The sequence below is a fragment of the Amblyomma mixtum genome, chromosome 3 (assembly GCF_055824585.1).
Source record: "Amblyomma mixtum isolate Tamu chromosome 3, ASM5582458v1, whole genome shotgun sequence".
In the NCBI taxonomy this organism is placed as follows: domain Eukaryota; kingdom Metazoa; phylum Arthropoda; class Arachnida; order Ixodida; family Ixodidae; genus Amblyomma; species Amblyomma mixtum.
In genome coordinates this window covers 257,843,516-257,870,825 of record NC_143014.1, presented here as the reverse complement: position 1 = coordinate 257,870,825, position 27,310 = coordinate 257,843,516, and the positions used below count along the sequence as shown (strand labels likewise).

Sequence of the window (27,310 nt, the reverse complement as noted above, 5' to 3'; positions counted from 1 at the left end):
AAGGCACGCGCCCTAACGCTCCCTTGACAAGCCACGATGCTGCGCTGTACGGCAGCGGAGTCCTAAGGAGAAGCATCTGCAAGCAACACGCCTGGACCTGTCGCAAGAGGCCAGACAGCGAGGCGCCAGTTTTCCTTCTCCCCGGACGCCACCGCGCGCGGCAAAATTTGAAGCGGTTGGCCCGCGCGATCGCTGATTGGTCCTTTCGGACTGCCGTCGAGTGCTGCCTTTGGATTGGCCAGTTCTGAGGGGCCACCGTTCCTCAGGCTATACAAGCCCCAACGCTGCAGCTTGGAAGTGTGTGACCGAGTGACCGAGTGACCGACCCACCGTGAGTCGAGTGCTGCTCACGAGTGGAGTCGGATGGTGTGACGTGCTGGTGTCTCGCTGATCGTCGCTGTGCGAGAACAGTCGCGTTGTGTAGCTCTCGGCCCCCGTGCCGATGTTGAAGTATATTATGTCCTGTACATAGTGTATAAAGCGTTTTCTTAGTATCACCGACGCCTGACTCGGAGTCTTCGCTACCGCTAAGAGAGTTGGCAACGCTCAGTCACGAAACGGGTGGCGAGCGCAGCGGGACCACCTCTATGGCACAACATTGGATGGCAGCTATGGGATCGATTGACATCAGCTACCTCGGCGCGGTGAGTGCCTGAAGTTTTCCTCAGACGCCAGACTTTCTCTAACACAGGTTATAGTAGCTTAGAAAAAGAATTGGTGTAGCATTGTGTTAACCTTGTGTGTTTCAAGTCTAGGAAGAGTGTTTTGAAAACCAAGGGATGCTGAAGGGGTAAACAAGGCAGTGTGAGAAATGCTTGCGCGTGTCTAACTAATAGCGATATAGTAGTGTACGGCAAGTAGTTTCTAAAAGGGCAAACAGCAAGAGGCAGTGTGAACGATGGAGAGTTACAAGGTTAAAGAACTTCTCCAAATTTGTGAGGAGTTGGGCATTGATTTGGGCTCAACAAAAAGAAAGAAAGCGATCCTTGAGGTCATGAGGACTGCGGACGTGACGGCTGAGGAGGCCGAAGAGGCCTGGGCTGATATCAATGAAAGGCGTGAACGGGAGGAAAAGAGAGAAAAGGAATGTCGCGAGGAGGAGATGCGGGAGCGCCAGGCGCTTAGAGAGCACGAGGTTAAAATGAAAGAGCTGGAGCTCCGAAAAACCTCGCCAGCGCCTAGTCTTGCTTCTACAACGGTTCCCTCTAACGCTCCAAAAATACGCGACCAACTGCCGCCCTTTGTAGTCGGCGAGGATATGGCTAAATACCTCGTTAAATTTGAGCATGTGTGCGAACGGAATGACATTGAGCGATCCCTCTGGGCACAGAATCTGTTAGCCTTGCTTCCCGGGGAGGCATCGGACCTGATAACTTGCTTATCGAAAGAGGCGTTTGAGAGCTACAGTGGTGTGAAAGAAGCGCTATTGCGAAAGTACAAACTGTCGCCCGAAGCTTTCCGGCAGAGGTTCCGGTATGCACAGAAGGGCAGGGAGTCACATGTTGACTTCGCGTTTCGTCTAAAAGCCGACCTGGTTGAATGGCTGAAAGGCGAAGAGGTTTACGACGACCGCGATAAAGTCGTCGAATGCATCGCGTTAGAACAATTCTACCGTTGCATTGATGAGGATGTCAAACTCTGGCTGCAAGATAGGCTAAAGGAGGTTAAGCTAGACAAGGCAGCAGAATTAGCTGGAGAGTATTACCTCCGCCGCAGCTTGCACAGCAGGGCAGTGCGTGTAGAAAAAGCAGATAAGAGAGACGGGTTTTCAAGGAAGCCCGACGAACGGAAGCAAATCACGCGTCGCGAGTTTCGGAAAGACGAGTCCCTTACCAAAGAAAATGTAAAGGAAGGACAGAATGCATCTCAGAATGCTAACGATGGTCCCAAGCAGCGAAACGATGTGACGCGTTCTTTTGAAAAACGGAAGCCGTTAATCTGCTACAACTGCAAAAAGCAAGGGCACATCGCGGCGAACTGCCAAGAGAAAGTTGCTTTTGCAACGATACGGGAAACAAACAAAAACATGCGACTGTTGGAGCCCTACATGCAGGAAATTAAAGTAAACGGCAAGAAGTGCAGAGCACTTCGGGACTCGGCAGCAACTATGGACGTCGTCCACCCGTCTTTCGTCTCCTCTAGTGACTTTACAGGAAAATGCGCTTGGATACGGCAAGTGGCCGAGAATGAGAGTGTCTGCTTACCGATCCCAGCGGTCATCATTGAAGGAGAGTTTGGAAAACTTAACACAGAAGCCGCTGTGTCTGCCGCCCTTCCGGAGCACTTTCCCTACCTGTTCTCAAATAGCTCGGAGCAGATGCTGAAGGATCAGGGCAAATCATTCTTTGCCGACGTGGCGTACATGGCCCTCACGCGATCCAAAGCGCGCCAACTGTCGAGGGAACTGGACTTTGAGTCGGTGAACGAACAGCCGTGCGGCACGCGGAGCGATCAGGGTAACTTGAGTGGCGGGCAGACACGGGAGATGCAGAGCTCGGAGACTGGCTTGGGAGAGCGTGGTTTGGACGAGACTGAGATTGATACGTGCACTGCTAGCCGCGATCTAGACACGACGCCGCAGTTAGGCGACGCGGGCTCCATACTCGCTCCGGTTTCCGCCAGCTGGCAGGAGCTGGCCGCAGTTGAAAAGGAAACGCTCATTCGCGAGCAGCAGCAAGATTGCTCAATAGCCGATCTGATGAAGAGCGTCAGACTGGGAGTGGAGAAAAAGAGGGTTTCATTTTACGAGAGATCTGGCTTATTGTATCGCTGCTACACCGATAAGCAGGGTCGCAAATATGAGCAGATTTTGATCCCTCGAAAATATCGCTGTAAGTTACTGGAACTTGCGCACGAAAATGCGTGGGCAGGGCATCTTGGCTTAAAGAAGACCAAGGCTAGATTGGCTCAGGAGTTTTATTGGCCGTATTGTTGGAAGGATGTCGAACAATTCGTGCGATCTTGCGAAACCTGCCAGAGAGTGGGCAAATCCACTGACAAGTGGAAGGCGCCGATGAAGTTAGTGCCAGTCATAACAGAACCTTTTCGGCGACTGGTAATTGATATTGTAGGTCCTCTGCCAGAATCAACGAACGGGTGTAGGTATGTTCTGGCCGTCCTATGTGTCGCGACCAAGTTCCCAGAGGCGGTACCACTTAAGGAGCTAAATTCTTCCCAGGTCGTGGACGCTCTGCTCTCAATGTTCGCACGCGTCGGGTTCCCTTCTGAGATCCAGTGCGACAATGGCAGCGTCTTCACCAGCTGCCTAACTTCTACCTTTTTGGAAAGATGCGGCATTAAAGTGGTGCACAGTTCTATCCATCACCCGCAATCTAATCCAGTAGAGCGAATGCATTCGGTGCTGAAGCGCATATTGAGAGCCCTGTGCTTTGAGCGTCTCTGTGACTCGGAGGCCTGCATTCCCGCCGCTATGTTCGCCTTGAGGTCTGCTCTCCATGAGAGCACAGGCTTTAGCCCCGCGGAGCTCGTGTATGGCCGAAGCCTTAGAACTCCGCTGCGCATGTTGCGAGAGTCTTGGGAAGGATCCAAATGTAGTCTCCTACGTCCTCAACCTTCTTCAGAGGCTCGGGAAAACAAAAGATATTGTAGAGAGGCACATGAAGGCGGCTCAAATCTTGTCAAAGGGATATTACAAGTCAGCAAAAACACGCACTTTCGAAGTAGGTAGTCAAGTGATGTTGCTGCGTCCGTCGAAGAAAAACAAGCTCGAAGTTCACTGGGAAGGACCCGCGAAGGTTTTATCGAAGGTTTCCGATACCAACTACGAAGTGAAATTAGGGAGACGGCCCAACAAAATTTATCACAGCAACTTGATGAAGCCCTACATTCAGCGTCACGCGATTGTAAGCATGACGATAAATGCTGCCGATGAGGAAGGGGCGGAAATCCTGACGACAGCTGACATGAAAGATTGTGGTTTAGAGCTAATGATAGAACAGCTGACTTTGGACGCGCGTCTAAGTACCACCCAAAAGGAGGATTTAAAGGGAATAGTTTCCGAGTTTAAGGAGGTTTTTTCGAACCGTCCCGGAAAGACCACGGTCTTAGAGCATGACATCGAGCTAACATCTGAGCAACCGATCCGCAGTAAACCGTATCGTTGTTCACCCGTGCAGAAAAAAATCATGGCTGAGGAGATTCAGCGCGTGCGTGACTTGGGGGTTATAGTGCCAAGTGAGAGCGACTACACATCGCCCCTGATACTTGTCCAGGTTCCGGGAAAGGATCCGAGGCCATGCGTCGATTATCGGCGTCTGAACGCGATCACCCGAGATCAGACATATCCGATACCGAACCTAGAAGAAAGGGTGGAGACGGTGTCGAAGTCAAATTATATCTCTACGCTAGACCTCGTGCGAGGCTATTGGCAAGTACCTCTTACGGAACGGGCTAGCCGTTGCGCCGCGTTCGTTTCCCCGTTCGGAACCTTCCGCCCACTCATGCTGAGCTTCGGACTTAAAAACGCGCCGTATTGTTTCTCTAGCCTGATGGACAGAGTGCTTCATGGTTTGGGCGAGTTTGCATTGCCATACCTCGACGATGTTGCCATCTTTTCGGACACTTGGGAAGAACATCTCGAGCACTTGCGAGTCGTATTGTGCAGGTTGAAAGAGGCAGGCCTTACTGTGAAACCAGCTAAATGCCATCTAGGTTGCGGTGAAGTGACTTATTTAGGCCATGTGGTGGGGCGCGGCCGGCGTAGACCTTTCGACATCAAGGTAGCCGCTATTGTAAACTATCCCCGGCCAACCACAAAGACGGATATAAGGGTTTTTTTAGGTTTAGCTGGATATTACCAACACTATGTGAGAGACTACTCTGACCTTGCCAGCCCGCTAACAGACGCGCTTCGAAAATCGGAGCCCGTTAAGGTGACGTGGGACTCGAAGAAAGAAAATGCGTTCCAAATGTTGAAACAAGCCTTGAGCCATAAGCCAGTTCTAACGGCGCCAGACTTTTCGAAAGGTTTCATCATTCAATGTGACGAGAGTGATCGCGGAATGGGAGCGGTGCTATGCCAAGAAGATGCTAGTGGTCATGAACGACCAATTTTGTATTTTAGTCGCAAACTAAGCTGTAGGGAAGAGGCATACAGCACCTCTGAAAAAGAGTGCGCCTGCCTTGTGTGGGCAGTTCAGAAGCTGGCTTGTTATGTCTCCAGTTCTAAGTTTGTTGTGGAAACGGACCATTGCCCTCTAACCTGGTTAAGTAACATGTCGTCTAAAAGGGGCCGTTTGCTGAGGTGGAGCATGACCCTCCAGCAGCACAATCTGGTTGTCCGCTATAAGAAGGGAAGGTTGAACGCGAACGCCGATGCTCTAAGTCGTGCATTCTAGGCCTCGCTTCTTTCAGTGACCTCCTCCTTACTTACCTTCTCTCGCTTTGCAACAAACTATCATGTTCGAAGGAAGAAAGGGGCAAAAATGAATGACCTCATTTGCTTCCTCAGTAGTGTGTTTTCGGTCCAAATGATTTCAAGTGGACCAATCTGATTTTCATTATTATTGCTGATTATTAAGTGCTCCTGCTATTTTGATGTGTTGATACTTTGCAAAATGGTTGTTTGAACCTTGTGTACCAGATCATACACATGCCTCTTGTTGCAGCGGGAATAAATGGGGACACCAATTTAGTTAGCTTCATTTGGATTATGGCTTCGTCTGGTGTTTGATGGGAGACAGAGGGCACTTGCTTGTGTTGGGTGTTGCCTTTTGCCGGTCGGTTTTGTAATCTGCAGAAGCAAGGGGATCAGAACGACCTCAGCGAAGCTGGTCGAGGTGCCTTGGCGACAACGAGGTCAACAGAGCTCCGGGCCTGCGAGTGGGACCTGGTGCTCGTGAAGTTACCTGGACGTGAACTTGGAAGAAGAGCCTGACGAAGATGCGCGCCTGGCATCCGAGCCACGTGGAAGAAGCTCGTCTTCCCGGCGCCTTATCTGATGGCGGGGATGCTGTCATGCCGGGAAACCCGCCCGGATTCCAATTCTGCCGGCCGCTAACTTTCTCCTACGAGCGTCCCTTTTGACAAGCCCTGGTGCTGCGCCGCAAGGCACGCGCCCTAACGCTCCCTTGACAAGCCACGATGCTGCGCTGTACGGCAGCGGAGTCCTAAGGAGAAGCATCTGCAAGCAACACGCCTGGACCTGTCGCAAGAGGCCAGACAGCGAGGCGCCAGTTTTCCATCTCCCCGGACGCCACCGCGCGCGGCAAAATTTGAAGCGGTTGGCCCGCGCGATCGCTGATTGGTCCTTTCTGACTGCCGTCGAGTGCTGCCTTTGGATTGGCCAGTTCTGAGGGGCCACCGTTCGTCAGGCTATACAAGCCCCAACGCTGCAGCTTGGAAGTGTGTGACCGAGTGACCGAGTGACCGACCCACCGTGAGTCGAGTGCTGCTCACGAGTGGAGTCGGATGGTGTGACGTGCTGGTGTCTCGCTGATCGTCGCTGTGCGAGAACAGTCGCGTTGTGTAGCTCTCGGCCCCCGTGCCGATGTTGAAGTATATTATGTCCTGTACATAGTGTATAAAGCGTTTTCTTAGTCTCACCGACGCCTGACTCGGAGTCTTCGCTACCGCTAAGAGAGTTGGCAACGCTCAGTCACGAAACGGGTGGCGAGCGCAGTGGGACCACCTCTATGGCACAACACTATACAACCTACTTCCTCTCCCGTTGTTGCTTTCTGTAAATTTCACAGAACTTGATCATAGCGTACTGTGGGGTGCACCGGTGGCAAGTTGGTATGTCGAAACTGTGCTAAGGGACGACAACAGAGCAAGAATTGCTACCCTGTGCAGTGATGTTGTTATCATCGTCTTTGTTCCTAGCGTAGCTTTACCAGCTCCACAAGGCTTATTTTGCAGTCTGCAAGTAATCATGTCTATAGCAAGCAGTCACAGACAAATGAAGGTGGTAGCAGACAGACATATGCAAGTGCATCGACGAGATCTTCTCAAAGCTTCGAGAATGGCTTGTTAAACAAAGTGCTGCGGCTGACCCAGGAAGCGCCGCTGAACAACCGCTCAACACCAATAAGACCGATTTCGCGAGCAGCTCTGCAACAATAGCATTGCGAACACATCCAGTTTCGCACCACTGATCCCCGGATCGAAAAGGACCATGAGCAAAATCAACAAGAAACACTGTCATTGCCTATGAGGTGCTTCAAGACCACTGTATTTTTCTGATTGCAGTGGAAACCAACATCCCACTTAAACTGAATACTGCCAAGCATTTGTCAATATTGACTTAACACTGCTAAGGAAAAAAGAGAAAAAAAAGCAATGGCAAAGGTTTTGTCAATATTTTTTTCTTCTTTTTCATCAAGACTCGTTATGCTCAACTTGCTCTGTGGCCAGTTTTGATTGCATAAGCTGCTGCCACAATTTTTATTTTTTTTTCTGCGATACATCAATTGAAATGCTCATGAAAAACAGACTTATGAGTTGGCACATATGAGAGATTTGTACACTGTCAATCAGTGGTGATTCAAAAGCGGCAATGATTCTTGTTTGTAATCGCGTAATACCATGTTGTTACAACCTAAACCGAAATGGCTAGCGGAAGTGTTCAGTCACCCATTCATCACGCCGATATGTTTATTGCAGGCAAATGTGCGCACAGCCGGCAGGAAATAAAAAGAAATGACGCTCCCGAAGATACATTTGCACTGCACCGATGTTTTCACACAGGTTACACAGTTTCTCCGGCGAGTCGTAAACCGAGCACCCATCATCACAAAACGTACTGAATGGAGCACCAAAGCGCAGAAGGATGGCGACATCGCTGTTGTCGCCGCAAAACAGTCCTACGGCCGTGCAGCCAAGCTCGCGTCGCGTCACGTCGCACACACGGCAATTCTCAGGCACAGTGCCAACACGAATCGCGAACAAAATGGTAACGAATGCGTAGCCAGCAACAACGTCATGTGCACGCTTCGGTCGCGATCACTGCAACCATCGCAACGAATGCGACTAGCTGCACAACGCCACGTTCATTTCAGCATTCGGAAAGCACGGCGTGCGTAGTCAGCTCTCGAAGGCGCACATTTCACTGCCTTGACGTAAAAGCACTCGCTTCGATCGCAATCACTTTCACTACGCGGACACTAGTCACTGTGCTACGCAGCTCATGCACGCACAGAAGTTCACCGTGAGCAGCTGTTGCTCGCCGCTGTGCGTGATGATCCTCGCAGGAATTAGGAACGCTTGCAGCAACCACAAACAGCTCCATATAAACACTTCGTGACACCGCCAACGCGTAGGTCTTGCGTCGGTTTGAAGAGGCGCTCTGTCAACTACATCAGCGTCGATTTCAACTCGGGAAACTGTCGCTGCTCGCCGCTGCTGCACGCGGAGAAGTTCGCAGTTGCTCTGAACACTCGTAATATCAACATGTGGCCAATATAGTATGCCTCGCGGCATAGGTGCCACCACTACAGCCACGACCTATGCCTCGCTCCCCAGTTCAGTCGACGGACGGCCATCTTGCCCCGGCAAGAGCGGATGCCTACGTCACGTAAAAAGCAGCCAATCGCTGCAATTCGGTCGCCGGGCGGTTCGCTCGTCCGCCCCAAAGTTGAAGTTCACCAACGTTCCTTTCGCCTGCCGAACGGGGCGAATGCCTATTGTCTGGTCGTTCGGTCCGCCAGTCCGCCTGTCTGGCGGATCCGCCCAAAAGCGATCGTACAACGGCCCTTACACATATAAAACTATAAGTCAAGCGCTAAGAGCCAACCTTCATGCAGCGTGCAACTGCAGTGCGCACCTGCAATGATACGCTGAGAACGATCGCTGCACAGGTACCCTGAGAACACGACCAAAATTTCAGTCCAAATTTTACACTGTTAATAAACACTGGACGAAATTCCGAGACCTGCCTCATGTGCCTCATGCTCCACGGAGCGACTCACAGAGACGAAATAGAGAGGCCGGGTGAAGAAACTTTATTTCCGCCAGAAGAAGACCCGTGCCCCTCCGGGGCCGAACAAGTGAGTGCATGGTATGACTCACACCAAAACAAGGCGTCACCACGCTTCAAGAGCCCCTTCTCCTCCCTCCCACAACCGGTCGGCCCCGCACCACCTACCACTCGTTCCTTCTGTTCTCAAGCACATTCAGAGCCGCCTCTGTGTGCGGCCCCTTTCTGTAATTGCTAAGGTAGGAACCAAAGAAAGAAACACTTTCAATAGACCTGTCATCGGCGCACGTGTCTCTGATCTGGCGGGCAAATCATGGGGTTTCTGACCGGGAGGGACAGCAGGGGCTACTCACACCCTCTTCATACCGAGGCGCCTCTAATCGGGAGAGGAAAGGCGGCGGGAAAATGATCGACACATACAAAACCAGTTTAGAAGCAAAAGTGGGCGATTTTTCCCACCTGGCCTTGTCCCTTTGACGTCATGCTCTTTGACCAGGAGAGCTCCCTTTTTTTTATTGCCTATCCTAACATATGTTTCCAGTTTTTATAGTTTTTGTATTGGCGTGGGCAAGACTGTTTAGTTGTTCCTTTTATTCCCCTTCGACATCCTTTCACCTGGCTTTTCGCGATCAATTTTTTATTTGTTTACATTGAATTTTAGGCAGGAAGATGAATCGTAAAAGAAAGCTGTGTGCGATAACGCAACTAACCTCCTACACTGGTAATATAGAATAATTTATTTTTTTTAAATGATTACAGCACAGCTTCAAAAGTAGATGCAAATGCTCCTCAAAAAAGACCCTAAAGATAATGGCGTCAGCCGATTGACATGACTTCGCGGCTAATCCTGCTAATCCGCGGTTAAGCCTCTTGCACCTTCCAGCCCCTGCAAAGTAACTGTTGGAGGTGCGGTGGGGTTAACCGCGGCATCATGACAATCGGCCGCTGCCATTCGCTGGAGGGTCTGCTTTATCGGGCATTTACTGCTGAATTCTTCAGCTGTATCCGACTGTATGCAATCTCCCGACAGGCAACATAGCAAAATGCTACAGCCGCTATACTTACCATTTATATCTACCATTTGCAAACTGTTTTCTTGCCGAGGCCCATATAAGAGCGCTTTTTCGAAGGACAGTAGTCGACAAAATTAAATTCACCACTTTCTTCACAACAACTAAACAAAGTTCGTGGTATATTTTGGTATAAGTGAAGTTTGGCGACTCAAAAGCGCAGCCTTATTTCTGAAGTGATACCCTACAGATAGGATCCTGGCTATACAGTATGTCACGCATATGATAGAAGTTTGAAAGAAAGAACACCCAAAAGAAGTCGCTCCCAGCGCGCCGAACACCGCCATGTTGCTTTCCTCCTCTCTGGCTGGTTCGGAAAGGCGGTGTCCGTGCGTCCCGTGCGTTCTCTGCGGTTCTCCGTGTTTACTGTGTGCGGTTGCTTAGCTGTAGCAGCCCGATTTCGGTGTATGTGCGATTAAAGCTGAAACGAGGGCTTCGGGAAACCACTGCGCAGTCGTCTGCGGTTCAAACTACAGGAAGCGAAGGCGGCTTGAAGCGGAGCAGTGTGAAGAACACAGAGAGCCACGGCGGCAGTGCGGTTGCGGGCTGTTTCAGCTACACATACCTTACACGCGAGCACCTACTACTGATCTCGCTAAGATATGTGTCGTCTGTGACCCTTGCAAAATCAAAACATAAGTAATAATTAGGGCAAATGATGCAGCAGCACTGCGGGTTACGTGAAACATTTCTGTTATAACTGCCGACACTGGCGACTGATTATTAACGACAACGGCACTGTAAACTTAGCTATTTGACAGTACTTGAAAGCCATGATGCATTGCACAAATGCCACAGCTGTTTGCTTGCAGTAAATATCAATAAACCAGCAGGACTTCAAAAACTGAAGGCCGCAGCTTTGACGTGTCCACCTTGCATCGTGACACCTCATGCTTTGACCAAATACTATTTTCAACTGACGTCATAATGCAAAGTGCCGATAGTTAAAAAAAAATGTGCCTATTAGAGACGTGCAATCAGCAGGCGCGCAGTGCGCACCCGACCACACGCACGCGCTTTTTCGCTCTTTCGGCATAAATCAGAGGCCGCACTCGAGATGGACCAAGCAGATATGCCCCTCAGGAACTGTCGCAGCAGGTGCACCAATTTCGAGTGTATAAACTACATCGCGTTCGAAGGCCACATGCCTCTCTACTACATCTTTTTCCGAGTTTAACGAAATGTCAGACGACGCGAAGCTTCAAATCCAGTTTCCTCTGTTCCTGCGGCACTTTGCTTCGACGCGCGCGGCGCCGACGGATGCACTGGCGCTCCGAAGAGCGCGGCCACACACTCGCATGTTCACCCTGTAAGAGTAGACCACCCTACATTTGCACGCTTCACCAGTTATTTTACCGTTAGAACGAAGTAATCAAGAAATTTATGCAAAGCCAAAAGCCGCAACAGAATTCTGTGCGCTTATGCGCTCCAGCGGTGCCTTCTCCATGTAGCACTATACAGAAAGTACCATTTTTTAGGACAGTGCAGAGGGAAAATGTAGTGAAAGACGCGGTCGAACACAGTTTTAATCTTTTCGTGTCACCGGCGCAACGCAGAGCAGACCACTTGAGCGCTTGACAGCAACACTGCTGTGAGCTCGGACCGGAGCGATTTTTCTTTTATAATTATGACTACAACATAAAAGCGCTCAGCAAGTTTCGTGCTCGCATTGATAAATGTCTTCATTATTGATACCAGAAAGCCGTTAAATTAATTGCGCACACTGGCGTAGCAGCGGGCCTCCAATGTCGATTTTCAGCACAACTTGAAGGGAAAAATCCGCGTCGCCGCTCGCCGAAGCACGGGCCATTTTGTTCACAGCTGCTCAGTGCATACAGTGTAACACTTTTCAGGTCAAAATCATGCAAAAATCAACACTCAGATTAGGCTGAATAGCGCGGCGAGTACTCGCTGCCTGTATTGCAGCGGCGGCCACCCAAGCCAACATGGCGGAGAAATCGGCCAGACGCAAGGCGGCGCTGCTGTCGAAAGATGGCCGCGCGCACCTGAAAAAGGTGTATAGCTGTTTTAATAAATGTACGAATGGTTATAATGCGTGAACTTGTTCATTGATACTAATATATTTTCGAGGTCTTGAAACGAGAACTCTTAATTAAAATCGGTTGACAAAAAAGTTTCCGAAAACAGGTTAGAACCCCAAGTCCAAACCCCAGTCACCATATTCCGACAACGCTACAAATCACTAATTTAAAAGCATCATAGATGGAAGCGACAGCTGAACTTCTAACCAGAGGCCATCTGCTTCTAGACTTATAATTCTCTATTATTCCCGACGACATGTACTAAGCTGGACAGGTACAGAACGCCTCTGAGTAAAGCTCCATCAAACTTCTTACATCAGCATTAAGGGAATGAACTCAAACGCTTACATCCGACAATACTTTCTGATGCCGGTCGTTTGATTGCTGCTACACTCTTCCAAAGTAACAAGAATTCAAACGAGCTAGCTCTCATAGCCTATCCTACCATGATCACACACGCGAATAAACTTTTTGAATAATAGCACAGGGCTGACAATTCGCGAAGTTGCTCCACTACAAGCATTATGAACACCCATGAGTACTTTTTGTAGCTACGTTAATTTTCATCCTAATAACTTTCTTTGTTCAAAACTCTGGTTCATACACTACGTTCGAACCCTCGCATGTGTTCTTTTCTATAAGGCATAAGTCACCTGACAAAAAGATAAGCATCAAAATGGAAGGAAATTCATCGCTTCGAAGCATTTCTGCAGCGTAACTAACGTAGGCGCCATCTTTCATGTGTTAGGCAATACCAGGCTTCAGATAAAAAGGCCTCGGGAAGCTTCTCCATCAAAGCTATCAGATCGACACACACCGTTTTGAACATCATTTTCGGTATCGATATGTGCTACCGCGCTATACAGTTTTAAAGTTTGGAAAATGGGCAAAATTTGGCCCCTTCCGATAGGCAGGATCGTATAGTATTCGAACACGCTGGGAAGCTCGTGTATTAACAGCCCAGAACTGAAACTTCGGCACTTTCCACATCTAAGTGTATGCTATACAAATCGCCGAATCATTTGTTGTAGGTGCTTTTGTTCACGTTTCGCGATTTTTTTTTCAACCCCTTCCCATTCAGTAACGCGCCCTGTCGCCGCCACTGTCAGCAGACGGCGCAAGTAGTACATGTCCCGGAAAGCTGGGCATGTAGGGCTAGTCCGGAGTCAGTTCAAATCGCTGTGCATATTAACGGGCTAGAAATACATAGGTGCCAAATGTGCGCCGTGAGTTTCACTCTACCCATTTTCCGGACCGGGAGTTTCCGTACTAACGAGTGGTAGATACGCTGGAAAAGGTAAGTCCCTATACAAACTTCCCATGATTCGCTTCGTCCATATTAACGAGGGTCGTATTATCGGGATAGAGTGCACTGCAAGGCCCAGCGCTATACTGCACAATAAATGGTGCAGAATTGTACTTGATTACCGCACACTACAGACATTAGGCCGTGGGCCCCAAGCTAGAGATGGACTCTGGCCGCTTTTGACAATGTTTGCGCTATTACTGTGACTAGAGGTAGAAAAAGTAGTTCTAACTCACTGGAAAGAGTAATACATTCTCTTCTCAGTGGTATCCGTTGCTAATGCGAATTAATGTCGGTACGAGTGGAATATGCAAAATACGCAGAGCATACAACTATTTTTGTTCGAGTTGTCTGCCTCTGCTCTAAAAAAAAATACCTCCTTCCTCAGCGTTTAGAAACGATTCTACTCTCATGTTCTCAGGAGCGGTTAGTGGCTCCAGTGTTTAGTCACTTAGAATCGGCGCTATAAAAAAGACCAAAAATGATGCATATCAGAGGCCCTACAACTTGTAGATTAAATGACAAAACGCGAGCATAATTATCAGATTTGTAACTAATTATCACACTTCTTCTGAAAAAATTTTTCTCACCTGCCTTTTGTAGTTCTTTAGTTTTCGCTCTTCAAGGCATACCGCAACCACGAAATTGGCAGTTCTTTCGTGCCATGCTTTTGTTATTAAGTGCCTATAGACCTTATGCGAAATGCACTGCCATCTAGCGGTCGCCGCGCGCGATCCGCCATGTTGGAGGATAGCCGCCGGATTCGCAGCACGATAGTATTCTAGTTCACTATACGCAGCACGTAATAGTACACGCTCGTCGCGCGCGCTCGAGTTTCACCGTCCTCAGTATGCCCACATATTGCTTAGTGCCTTGCTGTACGCAGAAGGGTCACAAAGACGCCCAGGGAAAAAAGGCAAGAGCACTTGATTTGAGCGCATTTCTATTTTTGGACTGCGATCCCCGACATCGGCGACACAAATGTTGCAGTACCGTCCCTACATGTCGAGACGTCGCGAAACGCATTTTGTTATCGCTATGAAGCAAATGAAATTAGAAATAAGCTTTGTAGGCACGAAGAAAATATCACACAATGCCTGTTTTTCTCCTGCGATTGCCCGTGAAATGCTGCGATTATCGTCCTCGCAAGAGAGTAATCTTGATCAGCTGTTCAGTGGTATGGGTCGCGCTTTGTGAGAACCGTCGCTCCTAGCGTTATCCGCCGCAGCGGTCACACGCGTGAGTTTTAAGTATGAATATTTGTTTCGACGGAAACACCAGCAGGTATCAAGTGCCCGTGGCACGGAACGTTTGTGCACTGCAAGTCAGTCAATCGTTTCTGTTAGACCAGGGAAAGGTGCCTATTTTGTGGAGCGACGGCTTGATTGCATGTAGCGATTTCACTTAACCGACCGGCTTCCACGAAACCGTGTGTTGTGTAAAAAAAATAAAGGACCGTAAGGGAAGCCGCTCAAGCGGTACCATAGTTCCAACTAGTAGCGGGAATGCATAACGCATGTAGAATCCTCCAAAAATCTCAGTGCACAACTGCTTGCTCGTCGTGGTAAAGCCATAGACACTGCTGCATTCACGGGCTACGTGTTTTTAACGGCGATAGTCCAAGAATGGTAAACAGTTGCGTAGTGGGGTCGTGCGAGGACCTAGGGGTCTATGTGCCCGGTAATAATAATAACGTGTTTTCTTTCTCTGTCTAGGGCACTAGGGCAAACTAGGGGCTGTGGGCGCTAGAGCACTAGGGCAAACAAACAAATGCTGTATGAACTTTTCAAGGAAAATGAAAAGTGTCGCATGTTGACAGGCCACTTTTTTCGACACTGCCAACATGAGCGTGAAGTTTACTATCGTTTGCTTTCGGTGTCGACGCAACACACAGAAAACGCTACCACAACAGCAGCAATTCAAGCGGCATGCCCGTTCGCAAAAAGTATCCAACCAAATAAAAACTGACTCAAACTAGACTGAAATGCGCACATTTTTAGCCGTAAACGAAAATTACACTTGCTTCGTACATTTCTTGGTATTCAGCGTCGGCAAACTGACGTAGGACTCCGTGAAAAACTTGTATCTCCGTACCCGGTGGCGTTCGGAAAGTGTTTTGGACGCGTAGTAAGTGTCTGCGAAGTTGCTTGGAAACTTGGGCAGCAGAAACAGGTCGACTGACCATTCAGTCATGTTTACAGGCTCAAGTGACAGGAAACAAGATTTTCGAGCCAGCACAGCAGTAAGGAAGCTAACGCAGGGCACGCCTAAATCCAGAGAGCAGAGGCGGAACGAGCTTCTGTCATCCTCCAACATGGCGGATTTCCGCTGGTTCTTCTTTTCTCCGATAGATTGCAGCAATTTTGCATAAGGTCTATAGGCGTGCGCACAGGGGACCGAAGGGGGTGCGCGGCCGCCCCCCCCTCCCGATTCATCTCAGGCCTGCCCCATACCTTCACTCTGTCGGACCTGTCCCGTCGTTCTTCATAGTGCAGTGTTATGGCCATGCAGGTTTTTTGGTGATGTGGCGGACGAGGGCGTAACGTTGCGCTCCAAGAACTGTTTACTTGCCTGATCACTTTCAGGTAATCTTTTCAGGTTATTTTTTGCAGTTAACGAAAGTAAAATGCCTCGGATATTTTCTGTGGTTAAGAAAGAATGGAAATTCCTTCGAGAGCGCGAGTGACGCCTCACCGGTACAGGGACTGCCTTCCTCTGGCGATGTCACAGGTGAAAGTAAAAGCTACTCCTCGGTAATAAAACGTGTTTATAACCATTCCTCATCTTTGCGCTGCGTTCCGACTATTTGAGCCTCGATGGGAGGGTGCTCGGAGGGGGGGGGGGGGGGGGGGGGGGGGGGGGGGGGTGAGGGCGGACGGGAGGGCGCTGTGGTGAAACTTTGTTCCCCCTGGTGGAGAACCATGGCACACCTACGGTTACGTGCGTATTAGCAGCGGATGCCATTAAAGAGTGAATACTGCTCTTTCCACTGAGCTAAATAAAGACTAGTTTTTCTAGAGCAAGCGGGAAGGTCACAGTGATGGCGCATACACTGAGGAAACAGCGAGTTGCTGCCGCCAGCATGAGACCGTAAAATTAACAACAAAAGGCTAGCAATGAAGTTGTTTCCAGAGCATGAAATTTTGCGTAAGAAGGCAGCACGATGACCTCATCACATATAATAAAAAAAGAACGCAGTGCATGAACCCATGGCATTGAAATCACAGCGTAACCTTTTAAGGCCATCCCTGGCAGAGACAGCTTATTGGACATAGCTGATTGTGGGGACATTCCTAGGATGAGAAAACAGAGCAGTTTTTGGTGGGATCCCAACTGTCCCAGTGGGGTATTATGGGGATATTTTAAGAAAGTATTGTTTTCTGGCTTATCTTTATCGGCGCGTCATAAGACCTGGGTAGAACCTCGAATGACGCCCAGGTGCAAAGCCGCTAGTAAGTCTGTACAGACAGGAAGGATGACGAAAACGGTGCGGAAGGCACAAAGGAAGGCTTAAAGTGAAGTTTAGAGAAGGAAAGAAAACCACATCTTCCATGGGCAGACAGCTTCACTTGCAAACAAAAAATAGAAACCAAGCGGAAAGCTCGCGTAAAAGCAGAAATGAAAGCTAATTGCTCGCACATGTTCGTTTTCTGCGTTGCTGTTCTACGGTGAATTCTTACTGACTCTCCCAGCTCATTTCATTAAACAACGAGGCCTTTTGTTGATGTCAACACCATTAAGAAATATCTGTTTCCAGACAAGGGATGTAGCGCCGAAAAAGACAACACACAGCAAGATAGACAGGACAGGCGCAACTTCCAACTGATTTATTCACCGCGAATGCGAATGAATATAAGACAAACAATCAATAAGGATATGGTAGAGAGAGGGTGTGGTTGATGGTCCTTTGCGATCACAAAAATGAACAAGGGAGGGGAAAACCTCAGGTTGCTTGAGCCAACGTTTCGACAAGGGGACTTGTCTTCGTCTGGGCAAAGCGTTCATCATTGGCAGGGATTAAATAGGGCCTTCGCTCCGAGGAGGAAGGCCCCGGGGGTGGGGAAGGAAAGTGGTGTGAGAGGGGATGCGTGTCAGGAAGGGGAGGGAGGTGAACCTTGATTCGTTAAGCTGCAATAGTGGAAAAACTTATATCCGGGGGGGGGGGGGTGTAATGAACAAAGGCTTTGAAGGGGCTGCGACGGGGGGAGGCGCTGTAGGACCTGAAAAACTCAGATAAGAGTATTAGTCAGCGTGGTACAAGGAAATGAGAAGAAGGCAAACAACATAGGCTGGCACTGGAAAGCGGGGCATTTCCAAGGAAGGACAAGGCAGGGGGGGGGGGGGGAATGGCTCGAGTTCAGAGAAAGCCAAAAAGGTGGGGCGGAGGGGGTAACAGGAATGTCATGGTTTCCGAGAACTGATAATAGGGGATTAGGAGAAAAAAAGGGGGGGGGGGGGGGAGTTGGGGTTCTTTTCCACTTTTCTTCTTCTCCTCGCTTGCTGTTGCGTAGCGAGGTCAGGCCGTCTCGTTGTCGTTACGGCCCGGTCTTGTGATTGGCATTAATTAGCGCGAAGGACGATGACGAAGCTTTTCGTTGTAGAAACAAAAAGAAACTTTATACATATAAGATTAGCATGATGGTACAGTGTAGACAGAATCGAAACAAAGGGAAAGCAACAACAGAGTGGAGCCGCCAGAGCTCTCCCGGTCAAAAACTCCTGGCGAGAACCCCCAGATTCCCGCCAACATCTCCTCTTAACCCCTCAGCTCATCGCTGATTGGGCCGGCCCTCTCGTGACGTAACAGTTGCCTGTCGCCGTGTATTTAGGCGGGCCCACAGTGCACGTGACTGCTGTAAGAAACAACACAGGCAAAACGCAACGAAACCATAACAGAGTATCTTCCCCTCAGGAAGTCGGACTGCACGCACGAGAAGAGACAGGAATACACACACAAGAAAAGAACCGTCATCTGCCCTGTTCCTCGAAGCGGCGCCAGCCGGCGGTAACAGAAGCACACGGCCAAAAGAAAAAGCGTCTCGGCGCCGCCGTTAGGCCGCAAGTTCGGGCAATGTGCACGGCTGAAGCGTGCACATATCTGTCCGCGCAGCTCAAGAACTATGGCATGCCGCCGCCGAAGCCGCCCGCTGCCTTAAAGAAAAAGAAAACTAAATGTCAGCGTTCGGAAAGCGCGCCACTGACACCGACCAAACACAGTCCGTGTTCCCGGCTTCCCGCGCGCCGCCCAGAAGCGGCGCCGTTTCCCTCACGGTGAATACGCGGAGTCGGCGCACACACGCACAAGCAAAAGAAAAAGGAGCGCTCCCCCGAAAAGGGGTGCGGGTGCAAGTGCCGTTTAGGGTTTCTCGCGGCGGGGATCCTTCAAAGGGACCGAGACGAGACTGCCGGCGCGCCGTAACTCACGTAACGCGTACCCGGCTAGCTCTTCGGCGCGGGCGCTCGTCGGCGCGACCGTGTCAACCGCGTCGACTAACAGCTTGCAGGCCGGCGGGAACACATATATTTCGGCTGCTGCGTGGCGGTGTTAAGCTCAGTGGCTCTACAACTTCCCCCTCAAGAGGATATCTGGGCTATTAGCACAGACTAGCCGAAAATAAGACAAATGAGGCACTGAGTTCATGCAGCAACAACAAACAAAAAAACACGCCCACGCACACACATATACGCTGGAGTGCGGGCATTCTTTTTTCTTCTCATTTTCTGTGCACATTGTCGCCCGTTTCAGTCCCCCAGTCTGAGTAGGAGTGGGGTTGTTTTCACGGCACCCGCGCGCACACAAAACACAAAAAGAAGCACATGCACACCGGCTTGCGGGAACATTCACGTTCGCCAGAGGGCTCAGGCTCTCTCCGCTCCCTCCCATGTTACTTCGGGGAGGCGAGACGAAGCGTCTGCGTTCGCATTGTTGGCCCCTTTCCGGTGGGTGGTCGCTACTTTGTAGCGCTGCAGTGCGAGAGACCACATCGTCAGCTTTGCCCCATGCGGCGGGCACGCGGTCAAATAAGACAGAGGGTTATAGTCGGAGACGACATTGATTTCCGGCCCAAATACCCAGTAGTCAAATGTCTTCAGCGCCCAGATAACGGCGAAAGCTTCGTGCTCAATTGTCGGCCTCCTTGACTGTGTCGGAGTAAAACGGTGGCCGGCGAAAGCAATCGGCCTCTCCCGACCACCATCGTCCATTCGTGCCAGACAGGCGCCAGCTGCGATCTCAGATGCATCTGTTAACAGCCAATAAGGCTTGTTAAGATCCGGAGTGCTCTGCATAGTCGCCCGACAGAGTGACATTTTCCGTTGTTTGAACGCCCCTTGGGCTTCGCCTGACCGAGGGATTGGGTTTGGCACTCTACAACATGTTTTAGAGTGCAGCTTCACTTCTAACTCCAGGCCAGGCCGATAAAAGCTGTATTTTATCCTCGCCTTCTTTTTCTTGGGCCCGAGATGGCCTCCCCACGGGGACTCATGTGCCAGCAACAGTACCTCCTGACGTCTTTCGCAGGGCAACACCAACTGCCTAACCTTGACACCAGCGATCGTGTCCCAGTGGTACAGCAGTCCCTCCGATATAAACATGCTCCCCTTTCCGGTTTTCGCGTCAGACCACGCCTGTCGGAGACTTTCGTCGCTCACCTGCGCTGCACAAAATTTTTCTCGCTGGCTAAGAGTCTCCGGTGCATCCGCCATTTCCTTACCCTGCAATTCGGTCGGCAGGGCTTCTGCACTTCTTTCAAGTACAGTCGCCTCAGATACCGTTTCGCTTCCTGCACCAAACTCACTATCCGGCTGAGCGATTGTCGTGTCAGACTTAGGCAGCTCAGCCGCGACTGCTACTGCTTCCCCCTCGCTGGTCTGGGATATCAGCACCCAGTCTTGTTTAGAAAGAAGACAGTCCACCCCTTCGGCGAGCTTATTGGTGAGTGCACACGTAATCTGCACTTTTTGCGGCTCTAACAGCAACGCGGACGACCTCAGACCGACGGGGAGGCGTACTAATTTTGCCTCGATTGAGTTACCGAAGGCTGCCACTAACCTAATGGTGTCCGATGTTTCACAATACGTGTTCGGCACGAGGTCCTCCCTCACAACGGTGACCTCACTGCCGGTATCCAGTATGGCCACGGTGGGTACGCCAGCGCAGTCTAGCTGCACTTGTTGCAGTCTGGACTTTCGTATTTCCTCTCGCTGAGGCACTCTGATTTCTGCGACCAAAGCGTACTCAGGGTGAACGGCTAGGGCGTCATTAACCGTCCCTGGGTCTACTATTCTCACCTTGTTTGCCCGGGCGTCTCTACGGTCATCGTCTTTCTTTTGAATGACTCGTGGGCAGTCTTTAACCAGATGACCTGCAGCGCGACATACGTAGCATGCGGGCTGCCGTTTCCCATCGTGTGTGGTCCGTGACGGGGCCAGCGGCGCGCTGCCTGGGGCAGCATGTTCTTTGCGTGCCGGCTGTGCGTTCGCCTGTCTTACTGCACGGTTCTTTCCTTTCGCCTGCTCGAAAGTTTGCATCGCCCGCGAAACTTCTTCGGGCCTAAGCCATTTCTCGCCCTCGCGTAGGCGAATGTGCTCCAGGCCTTCCGCACTAAGGCTCGCCTTCATCCGGTCAGCTACCATGAGTGCAACCACTTCATCCTTTGTACTCACTTGCCTTGAACGGAGGTAGTATTCGAAGTAGGTCTTTACTCGTGAGGCAAACTGTGCCCACGTTTCCTCTTTGCGCTTAGACGCTCCTTCGAATCTTTCTAAGTACTCTGGCGGGCTTAGCTGAAGCTCGTTCAAGACCGCTGCCTTCACCGCCTCGTAATCGCGGCACTCTTCGTCTCCCAGTCCACGCAACAAGTAGCGGACCCGCTCCGCCCGCTGCCTTAAAGAAAAAGAAAACTAAATGTCAGCGTCGGAAAGCGCGCCACTGACACCGACCAAACACAGTCCGTGTTCCCGGCTTCCCGCGTGCCGCCCAGAAGCGGCGCCGTTTCCCTCACGGTGAATACGCGGAGTCGGCGCACACACGCACAAGCAAAAGAAAAAGGAGCGCTCCCCCGAAAAGCGGTGCGGGTGCAAGTGCCGTTTAGGGTTTCTCGCGGCGGGGATCCTTCAAAGGGACCGAGACGAGACTGCCGGCGAGCCGTAACTCACGTAACCCGTACCCGGCTAGCTCTTCGGCGCGGGCGCTCGTCGGCGCGACCGTGTCAACCGCGTCGACTAACAGCTTGCAGGCCGGCGGGAACACATATATTTCGGCTGCTGCGTGGCGGTCTTAAGCTCAGTGGCTCTACAGGGGGTGAGTCACAGGGAGACGGTGAGAAGACCGGAAATGTGGTGGAAGATATGACGTGGGAAGGGTGCAAAGAGCGATAGTATACTCTGAAGTACTTGTATTTGGCCGTGTTGGTTCATAACTTTTCAGGAGGACACAGGGGCGCAACAAAAGACCCGGACATAGAAGCAGACAGGGACAAGCCCTTGTCCCTGTCTACCTCCACGCCCGTGCCCCCCATCCCGCCCCTGTGTCCTCCTGAAAAGATAATATACTTATGCGAGGTTCTAGGAAATGGTCTGAGCACGTGCAAGACATTTGTTAATTTAAAATTATGCTAACCCTGGAATGTACCTGAGAGATTCCATTTTTCCTCTAGACATGTTAATCCCTGTTGGTTGCAGTGTTTTAAATTTGTAGATTAGGAATGCTTCTCTGTATTTGCTGTCCCTAGTTGATTTAAAGCCTGACTGAAGAATGAACAATTAGAGTTCGTCGAATTTGTGATGGCGTTGATTAAAATGGGTCGACACTGCCTTCTGTTCATTCCGTGTTGTGTCAGCCCGGTGCCCGTTTAATCTGGCACTCATTGTTTGCCCGGTTTCCCCGATATATTGTTTATGGCAGAAGGAGCACTGGAGCATGTAGATAATATTGGACGATGTGCAGTCAAAACTAGTCTTTATATCGAAACTGAAATCGTTTGCCGTACTTTTAACCATAGTGTCCCTTTGTAAATGTTTGCAGGTCTTGCATCTAGGTCGAGAGCATGAAGTTAATGTCGGTGGTGGTTTCTTACCGAGCCTAGCATGCACCACGATGTCCTTCAGGTTTGTGTTGCGTCTGTATGTTACCCTTGGTGCGTCGGGAAATATTTTCTTGAGACGGTCGTTACTAGTTAAAATGGGGTGGTATTTTCGCAGGATATTGTTTATGTTTGGAAGCGCGTTTGAGTATTTCGTTATAAGTGCAGGAGGTCGTTGACTGTTAGCTTTTGTTCATTTAAGAACTACATCTCGTTTCAAAGTGGCTGCTCGTTGGAACGCATTATTAAGGGTTGTCTGTGGATGGTTTCTGATGATTGGCGTGTTTTTTAGCGAGTGGAGGTGTTTCAGGTAGTCGTCTTGGTCGCTACATATTCTTCTTAGTCTCGTTGCCTGTCCTACGAATATACCTTGTTTGCAGTGTCTTGGATGATGGCTAGTGAAATCTAAGTATTGTTGTCGGTCAGTGGGCTTCCTGTAAAGTGTGGTTTTGAGCTTGCTATTTTCTAAACGGACAGTGGTGTCAAGGAAATTGACTTGCGTTTTCGAGGAGTTGAAGGTGAATTTAATGCTAGAGTGGCATGAATTGAAATGTGTGACGAATGTCTTTAGGGTCTCAGCCCCATGCTCCCACATCATGAAAATGTCGTCTATGTAACGCAGGTATATAAGTGGTTTTTTTAGAAATGAATTTAGAAGTTGAGATTCTAGTAGCCCCATAAAAATGTTCGCGTAAGTGGGTGCGAAGGGAGTGCCCATGCTTGTTCCAAATACTTGAAGGTAGTAAGAAGAATGGAATTCAAAGTAGTTGAGTGTTAGTACCAATTCAAGTAGCGTGAGGTACACTTCAGTTTCGTGCGGGTGAGGACTTTGAGTTAGAATTTTGGAGAGTGCGTCGATACCTTCATTTATGGGAATATTTGTGTACAAAGCGGCGACGTCAAGTGTGACAAGTATGCTATCTGCTGGGATAATGGAAGCCTGATTCAGAGACTCTATTATGCGGAGAAAGTGCGGTGTATCCTCGACAAAGGAAGGGAGGTGGGTAGGAATATCTGCAAGATAGTTGTTCAGGAAAATTGATAAGTTGAAACTGAAGTGTACCTCACGCTACTTGAATTGGTACTAACACTCAACTACTTTGAATTCGATTCTTCTTACTACCTTCAAGTATTTGGAACAAGCATGGGCAATCCCTTCGCACCCACTTACGCGAACATTTTTATGGGGCTACTAGAATCTCAACTTCTAAATTCATTTCTAAAAAAAACCAATTATATACCTGCGTTACATAGACGACATTTTCAAGATATGGGAGCATGGGGCTGAGACCCTAAAGACATTCGTCACACATTTCAATTCATGCCACTCTAGCATTAAATTAACCTTCAACTCCTCGAAAACGCAAGTCAATTTCCTTGACACCACTGTCCGTTTAGAAAATAGCAAGCTCAAAACCACACTTTACAGGAAGCCCACTGACCGACAACAATACTTAGATTTCACTAGCCATCATCCAAGACACTGCAAACAAGGTATATTCGTAGGACAGGCAACGAGACTAAGAAGAATATGTAGCGACGACGACGACTACCTGAAACACCTACACTCGCTAAAAAACACACTAATCACCAGAAACCATCCACAGACAACCCTCAATAATGCGTTCCAACGAGCAACCACTTTGAAACGAGATGTAATTCTTAAAAAACGAACAAAAGCTAACAGTCAACGACATCCTGCACTTATAACGAAATGCTCAAACGCGCTTCCAAACATAAACAATATCCTGCGGAAATACCACCCCATTTTAACTGGTAACGACCGTCTCAAGAAAATATTTCCCGACGCACCAAGGGTAACATACAGACGCAACACAAACCTGAATGACATCCTGGCGCATGCTAGCCTCGGTAAGAAACCACCGCCGACAGTAACTTCATGCTCTCGACCTAGATGCAAGACATGCAAACATTTACAAAGGGACACTACGGTTAAAAGTACGGCAAACGATTTCAGTTTCGATATAAAGACTAGTTTTGACTGCACATCGTCCAATATTATCTACATGCTCCAGTGCTCCTTCTGCCAGAAACAATATATCGGGGAAACCGGGCAAACAATGAGTGCCAGATTAAACGGGCACCGGGCTGACACAACACGGAATGAACAGAAGGCAGTGTCGACCCATTTTAATCAACGCCATCACAAATTCGACGAACTCTAATTGTTCATTCTTCAGTCAGGCTTCAAATCGACTAGGGACAGAAAATACAGAGAAGCATTCCTAATCCACAAATTTAAAACACTGCAACCAACAGGGATTAACATGTCAAGAGGAAACCTGGAATCACTCAGGTACATTCCAGGGTTAGCATAATTTTAAATTAACAAATGTTTTGCACGTGCTCAGACCATTTCCTAGAACCTCGCATAAGTATATTATCTTTTCAGGAGGACACAGGGGCGGGATGGGGGGCACGGGCGTGGAGGTAGACAGGGACAAGGGCTTGTCCCTGTCTGCTTCTATGTCCGGGTCTTTTGTTGCGCCCCTGTGTCCTCCTGAAAAGTTATGAACCAACACGGCCAAATACAAGTACTTCCGAGTATACTATCGCTCTTTGCACCCTTCCCACGTCATATCTTCCACCACATTTCCGGTCTTCTCACCGTTTCCCTGTGACTCACCCCCCCCCCCCCCCCCCCGTTTTTTTTTTCTCCTAAACCCCTATTATCAGTTCTGGGAAACCATGACATTCCTGTTACCCCCTCCGCCCCACCTTTTTGGCTTTCTCTGAACTCGAGCCATTCCCCCCCCCCCCCCCTGCCTTGTCCTTCCTTGGAAATTCCCCGCCTTCCAGTGCCAGCCTATGTTGTTTGCCTTCTTCTCATTTCCCTGTATCACGCTGACTAATACTCTTATCTGAGTTTTTCAGGTCCTACAGCGCCTCCCCCCGTCGCAGCCCCTTCAAAGCCTTTGTTCATTACACACACCCCCGGATATAAGTTTTTCCACTATTGCAGCTTAACGAATCAAGGTTCACCTCCCCCCCCCCCCTTCCTGACACGCATCCCCTCTCACACCACTTTCCTTCCCTACCCCCGGGGCCTTCCTCCTCGGAGCGAAGGCCCTATTTAATCCCTGCCAATGATGAACGCTTTGCCCAGACGAAGACAAGTCTCCTTGTCGAAACGTTGGCTCAAGCAACCTGAGGTTTTCCCCTCCCTTGTTCATTTTTGAAATCAATAAGGATAGCAAGAACCACACATGCGCGGGAGGGTTGTACAAAATTTGAAGAGACAGGCGAGTCACACAGGTGTATCAACCCTGTGAATCTAAAAAAGCAGTTTCATTCCGATATATTGCAATTGAGGGGGTACTAACACAGTCGCTACAGTTGCTTTTGATATAGAAAGCCTCTAACAGTTCACGGGCTGTCTGGTCCCTACTTCTGCTTATTACCTTCGTTTCTTTCAGATTAGCTGTACACTTGATCTTTCTTTCTTCACTGCAGGCCTTACAGTGATGGGGCAGATGTGAGCCTGTGCCATTTTTTAAATCTCGATTGTGTTCTGCTAATCGGTCGTTAATACAACGGCCAGTTTGGCCGATGTACTTCTTTCCGCACGTGAGAGGAATCTGGTAGACGACTCCCACGGCACACTTAACAAACGGTGCTGCATGTCTCGTCTTACATTCAGTTTTCTTTGCCTGAATGTAAGACGAGACATGCAGCACCGTTTGTTAAGTGTGCCGTGGGAGTCTTCTTACATTCAGTTTTCTTTGCCTGAATGTAAGACGAGACATGCAGCACCGTTTGTTAAGTGTGCCGTGGGAGTCGTCTACCAGATTCCTCTCACGTGCGGAAAGAAGTACATCGGCCAAACTGGCCGTTGTATTAACGACCGATTAGCAGAACACAATCGCGATTTAAAAAATGGCACAGGCTCACATCTGCCCCATCACTGTAAAGCCTGCAGTGAAGAAAGAAAGATCAAGTGTACAGCTAATCTGAAAGAAACGAAGGTAATAAGCAGAAGTAGGGACCAGACAGCCAGTGAACTGTTAGAGGCTTTCTATATCAAAAGCAACTGTAGCGACTGTGTTAGTACCCCCTCAATTGCAATATATAAGAATGAAACTACTTTTTTTGATGCACGGGGTTGATACACCTGTGTGACCCGCCTGTCTCTTCAAATTTTGTACAACCCTCCCGCGAATGTGTGGTTCTTGCTATCCTTATTGATTATTTGTCTTATATTCATTCGCATTCGCGGTGAATAAATCAGTTGGAAGTTGCGCCTGTCCTGTCTATCTTGCTGTGTGTTGTCTTTTTCGGCGCTACATCCCTTGTCTGGAAACATGCACCAACTAGCCCCCCAACCAGTATTACTATGAAATATCTGGTGTGTCAAATACAGTACGCAATGCAAAGGGGCTTTTAAATTGAAGCGGAAAAGGCTTCCGCATTGTTCTGACGATTACCGCGGCTGCAAAGCCTCCAGCGATGGCAGTACACTCATTAAAAGTTTCGAGAGGGGGGGAGGGGGGAAGGTTGATAAATAGAGAATTCACGGCCGTAGCCCGGGTTCTGATTCAGCTTCCTCTTCTGGCGGAAATAAAGTTTCTTCGCTCACTCACTCCTCTCTGTGCTTCTACTTTTTCTACAGGTTATAGGCACCCTGCACCCGCCAGGCACCGCCACCGTCGAGGCTGCGTTCAGCTCCCCCGCGCGGCCAGTTTCTCGTCCCTGTCAGGAAGGCTCGCCCCGCGACTTCGAAGGGATGGCGTCTGCTAGCGGCTGCCGCTGTTCGTAGAGGCGGGATTTTGACCTATTCATTCATGAGGCTGAAAAATTATTTCGAGGAGCGAACGTCAGGAAAGGAACGAAGCTTTCTGAAGCAGGCCATGTAC

At 49.5% G+C, this 27,310-nt stretch overlaps 1 protein-coding gene across 1 annotated transcript; it reads left to right on the top strand.

Annotated features, from left to right (window-relative positions):
• The first annotated feature begins 858 nt into the window (after positions 1-858).
• LOC149354512 (uncharacterized) lies at positions 859-25,936 on the top strand. Its single transcript, XM_089575994.1, has 2 exons — positions 859-2,831; positions 25,911-25,936. Exons 1-2 carry the CDS (start codon positions 899-901, stop codon positions 25,934-25,936), a joined length of 1,959 nt encoding a protein of 652 aa, XP_089432120.1. The 5' UTR covers positions 859-898.
• The last annotated feature ends 1,374 nt before the right edge of the window (positions 25,937-27,310 follow it).